The 5,640-nt window shown below is 36.1% G+C and overlaps 1 protein-coding gene across 1 annotated transcript; it reads right to left on the bottom strand.

Moving 5' to 3' along the window:
- Positions 1-1,095: 1,095 nt before the first annotated feature.
- LOC129284388 (protein RKD5) lies at positions 1,096-5,022 on the bottom strand. The gene is made up of 5 exons (XM_054919853.1): positions 4,791-5,022; positions 4,387-4,636; positions 3,603-3,931; positions 2,624-2,838; positions 1,096-1,583 (listed from the first exon to the last, which is right to left on the bottom strand). Exons 1-5 carry the CDS (start codon positions 4,852-4,854, stop codon positions 1,365-1,367), a joined length of 1,077 nt encoding a protein of 358 aa, XP_054775828.1. The 5' UTR covers positions 4,855-5,022; the 3' UTR covers positions 1,096-1,364.
- Positions 5,023-5,640: the final 618 nt, after the last annotated feature.

Raw genomic sequence — 5,640 nt, 5'->3', positions numbered from 1 at the left:
TGCAGAGAGAATTAAGGGCCCATTTGGTTCACCGGAATCTTGACTCAAGAAAAGGAAAGAGAATGGAGTTTCTCATTTTCTTAAGTTTGGTTGACATTAAATTGAATTCTTGAGAAATGATTTTCAAGGAAGAGAGTGGAAATTAATTTCTTGAGCTGGATCCATGAAAAATATAATTTTCTTAGAAAATTATTTTCATTGACAAAAATGTCCTTCACTTTTTTTTTTGAATCTCCTTGGTGAACCAGGTGCATCGTTTTTTTCACATTTTCATGCACGATCATTGCCTCCTTCACATTCTTCGATATTGTCTCCTTTCAAATTTCTGGTGTCATCTCTGCCCTCCTTTGTCGACCTTTGCACCATTCTCTCTTCTCTCCATTATTGTGTTCTTCTTCAGTCGTGTGATTCAGCCATGGGAGCAACTCCTTGTATTCGACAAAGAGGTGGGTTGTTGAAGTTGCTCCTCTTACTCACATATCTGGGTCATTGGAGCCAAGTCATTGAAGGCGCCCCTCCTTACGAACGCTGCCCTCCGTTGAATGTCCCCAACCTTGCTGTCATCCCTAATCTTAATGGTGTTGCCAATCATCATCCAAGTTGCAAATTGGTTTCTTCATCTGAGTGCGAAGGTCATAGGTGAAGAGGGTCGAAGGTACTAGGATTAATTTGAGTTTGAAGCTTCCGATTATAGTTACAAATCTAAAAAATGGTGCTGAAACTTTTTCAATCAACATGGTGTTTTTCAAATTTACAATGTAGCCTTCAAATCTAAGCGTGCATATCCTTACGTATTAGAATATGATCCTTGTAACTATGACCAAATTTATGCTTGATTTTCATGGGGATTGGATACGTAAAACTGATGAGAGAGGAAGAAAGAGATGAGGTTGTTGAAAGAAGATGGTGGTAATATTGTCTTTTATTATTTTTGATATTTTATTGTATAAAAATTATTTTAAGATTCCATTAAAATTTTCCAGCCCACCAAACATGCTTCTCTTAACATTTTTCCAATTTAATTTCTAATTCCATTTTCAAATCATTTTTCAGTTTCATTTCGTTTGAAATGTTTCAAGTGAACCAAACTAGGTCTAAATGAAAGGGAAATTTTGTAACATTTCCACTCTTGTGAAGGAGCAATCCTGCCCCCAAGTCCAAGCCCACACTGTTCCAGGACACTGTAGTTGCCACTTGCTAATTTACCAAAGCAACTAGAATTTCTGACTGGAAATTGCCTAGCGTTGGCTGAGCTTCAAATGTCTCCAGGTCAAAGGGAACAAGTATGCTTTAATAATTATTATCAGCAGAGCTGTATACGTTTCAGTGATCTACAGCTTTCAAATGTTTTTGTTTTTGTTTTTTCAACTCTTTGACCTTTTTGACCTAGAGTTCTGTTTGGTCATAGCTCTAGCTCTGTGCCTTCTCTTGAAGACATCCTGCCTGAATCTCTTGGTTTCTCTTTGTATGTCGATGGAAGGTTTCCTCTCAATAACTTCTTTTTCACACTCGAGCATCTTTTGCCTCTTCATCACTGCCATAACAGCAACATCATCCTCTATTTCTTCATTTTCTGCCACTTCCTGCATGTACTTATGGTAAATCAAAAGTATTTAAAAAAATGCATATTTATGTGTGACAGATCATATTTAAATGAAGCATAGGAGCACCAAGGTTGTTAAAAATGAGATTTTTGTTTTAAAACAAATCCAAAAGCCTGCAAATATTTAGTCAAAAACCAAAGCACAAAGCCAGTATAGCCTTCATAATATAAAAATTTATAACTCACGCATACAGAAAGAATTATGAATTAACATCCCGTTTTAAAGTTAAGCATTAAAGAAAGACCATCCGTCTAAGAAAAACTAGAATGATATGTTCGCATATTAAGTATAAATTTCAACCAAATATTTAAAATATCTGTGAGGCAAGACTCAAGAAATCAAGTGTATCTTGTATCACTAAAACAACAAACGAAATTGAAAAGTCATGCATCATGAAGGGTAAAATATACCAGAAAAAGAGTTTTAATCTTGTCATTTTCCCCCTTGTTTTTCTCATCTTCTCGCACACTCACTATTTCACTATTCAAGTATTCCTAGCACACAGGATTTCAAAAGCTACAATATCTAATGAATATATGAAGGTACATGGAGGGAAATCACGTGTCATGTGAAAATATGTTATACCAAACCAGTATATTTTTCTTTCAAATGATTTAGGTCGATTCTTTTTTTTTTTTCCCGGCCCAATCACAACACATGAGGGGGAAAAGAGACATTCAACATGACCCAGAAAAAACCAAATCAATGCACAATATGATGAGTCACAACCCAAGCTCAACCATATGTTACAGTATACATTATGATGAAGTCCATAACATTTTCCATGTCTTCAAATAAAAGCTGCTGCCTATGTTTAACATCAAAGCACTCATTCTCTCATAATACACCATATTAATTATATTCGTTCAACAGGATAGCTGCATTTACATGCACTTAAAAATGAAACTGATGTTCTTTGTCACATATAAATAGAGTTTACTTGAATATCTTATGTATGTATAGCTCTATGCTTAGTGCAACGAAGTCATCAATATAAAAGAGGCAAAGTGAGAAAAGACCTGAAGATCATGAATGAGATTGTCAAGCGATTTAATCTTCCTATGAGGCCAGCGGGGAATACCAAATTCTCTACACTTCCTCTTGAGTACAGTAAGTCCAACTTTTAGATTTCTTGATGCTTCTACAATTGGCACATCAAAGTACTTCACCAGATCTGCTAAAAGAATGCTTGCTACATCTTTACTTGCTGCCCTCTTTTTCTTCTCTATGCGACCTGCATTTGGTTATCTAACCTCTTAGATTTTAATATATGTTCATGACAAAAGAACATTAAAATTATGAAGATTGGCATGTTGGGGGTTGCCTAGTCATATTCTTTGCAACAATGAGCAAGATGAGTGAGGGTACATCATTCGGCAACGCATTTACTGAACTAGAATCTTTAGTTTCCTCAGTTTGAATTAGAAGATGGACTTTTTATATAGCCAAGATTGGGCTGCTGGAACGAGGCGGTGAATAACTTTCAAAATTGAGAATAACCAAATAATGCAATAAACTGGGTCTTCTTTTTTCCCCCTAAAGAATTGGTTGTTGAAGGAGCAAAATGGCATTGTGTGATTCACGTAACCGACCTCAATAGAATAAGGCTTCTTATTGTTGTCGTCGTCGTCGTAGATTCTCCTTTTAATTTTTATATGAATAAACAGAATCCACCTAAATCAATAGACATCCTTAGGATGAGGGAAACAACAAAAGTTTTGCAGCTCCATGAGAAGTTCAATATATATGTTAACCAATAACCACTGTGAATGCTTTTTGATTTGACATAGTATTCAGAGGTCCCACTTTCAGAACCAAAGACTTCAATGCAACAACAAATTTTTCTGGTCATTCACAACTAGAACGTATATATCAATGCCTATATTTCAACACTGTTGAAATAAAGATAGATCTGTCAACACTGCAGAAGAAAGCGTCAAGGCATTAAATGCTAGATAATTTGTGCCAATAATATCATAAAGAGCACTGATACACAACCTTGTAAAATTTCGTCAATAATGTCATTATCTGGTAAATCAGCTGGGTCTAAACTTTCACCATCTGATTCATTCCCTGGTAACTCAGACATCCCTAAACTTTCTTCATCTGCTTCCTTGTCTTGTAACTCAGACATGCCATCTGGGTAAGGAAGGCGATTGAGATCCTGGAGCAAAATTTTTCTTGGCTGATGGCTGTTATTGCTGTTTCTTTGGAATCTTTCATCAGGAGAGATTTGCAGCATATCATTCTCTTTTGATTTACAGTTCAACTCATGTATCATATGGAGATCATTAAGCAATCTTGGGATCATCTGAAGCTTGGGATTGCTGAATATTTTTAGAAGCAATTAAAAGGGGAGGAGGGAGAGCTAGGAATTTTAGATCGTACAAGTAGTAGCACAATAATGTGGAGATGCATTGGACTGTACATTGATACCATGTAAAGTTACCAAATGTGACATACGATACACAGGAAATTGGATATAAGTATGCGCGCAAATGATCCGTTTCACTTTTGAACAGCATTCAGTATATATGACTCTGCAGTTTTTAGATATACAAGAATTTTACTGCTCTATCCTAAAATTATATATATATATATATATAGATATATATATATATATATATATCGGTGGGATCTAAGGGCTCAACACCAAATCATTTAATTAAATAGGCCAATTTAGTAGATAGGTTCTCGTACCTCCAACCGTACGAGGTTTGGAGAACAAGACAAACGGCGTTTAACAAGGACAAATAGATAGGGTTTAACAGATGATGGGTACCTCGCGACTGATAACAACGGAGGAACGCAGGAAGACTGAGGCTTGTGATCGGCGTGAAACGCAAAGACACAAAGCCAGACTCCATTCTGATACCCTTCAGAAACTTCGGAAACACGAAATTTCTGTAATCTAAGAATTGGGGAAGCCCGCATTTCCCCGTATGAGCCACTTCGGGAAAATACAAACTCTCTTTCAACCTCGCTCTCCCTCCCATCCCTCATTCGGTAGACATGCACGCTCCTGATCAGCTCTGGAAAAAAAAAAATTCGAAAATTACCAATCCCCAGCAGGTCCAAAAACATTTTTTTCCATAAAAAACAAAAGTTTCGATCGAAATGATCAACGAAATCTGGAAACCAGACTGTAGGAAATGAAAAGGAAACGAGGGTTGAGTTCATAGTTACCTTCTTTAATGGTGTTCTGGAAGACTAGAAGAGTGGTCGGCAAACAGGTCCCTCCGGAATCCATGAAGATTTTGCGGATATCATGACTATTGGGTACGAAGCAGAGACAACAACGGTGGAGTGATGAAGGGAAACGAATGAGGCAGAAACCAGCTTTTCGAGTGAGTTTGCATGATCCCCCCCCTTTTCTTCTTGCTCGTTTTCGGCTCAATTCAGGGTCCCCCAAGGCGAGTATGGCATTTATTTTTTTTTTAGGAGAATTGACAAGTTAAGTCAAATAAAAAAGAATAAAAAGATAAAAATATTTGGTGGTTAGTCAGGTACAATTAGTATCTTAAATATTCATAATGTTACATCAATATCTTAAATATTTATAATATTACATGAATAGGTGTAAAAATAATCAAACTATTAACTTTAATCTAACACTGTTAACTTTAACCGTTAAATACTGACCATGCATGTTACGTGTCTTTACTAACGTTGACTATAAAAGGAAAAAAATACTCACAAAATTGTTGGCCAAGAGCAAAAATACTTACGAAGTCATAGGCTAGAAGTAAAAATATCCATAACATTATCAGAGTTAGTGCAAAAGTTATCAATCCATCAAATCCCTTAAATGTTGATTGTTTAGCTGACATCTAATCAGATGTTGACTATTTTTTCACTGATGTAGATAAAATATTTTCGGATGAATTTTTGCAAATGTTAATCGATCATCGTATGAATACCCATAATGTTACTTTAGTAGGTGCAATAGTGACTTATCCGTCAAAATCAATGCCGCATGATTTCTTTTCATCGCCGCGTATCTTGCCTCCTTCCTTTCTCCCTCCCCACTCATTTT

This window comes from Prosopis cineraria, unplaced genomic scaffold, assembly GCF_029017545.1.
Source record: "Prosopis cineraria cultivar Desert tree isolate PC_DT_omini unplaced genomic scaffold, ASM2901754v1 PC10, whole genome shotgun sequence".
In the NCBI taxonomy this organism is placed as follows: domain Eukaryota; kingdom Viridiplantae; phylum Streptophyta; class Magnoliopsida; order Fabales; family Fabaceae; genus Prosopis; species Prosopis cineraria.
Note: the sequence above shows the minus strand (reverse complement) of the source record. Positions and strands in the feature narration are given on the sequence as shown.

Coding starts and splice junctions, on each gene's coding strand:
- LOC129284388 (XM_054919853.1), bottom strand. CDS start 4,854: ATGGATTCCGGAGGGACCTGTTTGCCGACCACTCTTCTAGTCTTCCAG. Junction 3,932..4,386: donor CCGTTGTTATCAGTCGCGAG/GTACCCATCATC, acceptor AAAAATATTCAG/CAATCCCAAGCTTCAGATGA. Junction 2,839..3,602: donor TATTGACGAAATTTTACAAG/GTTGTGTATCAG, acceptor AACCAAATGCAG/GTCGCATAGAGAAGAAAAAG.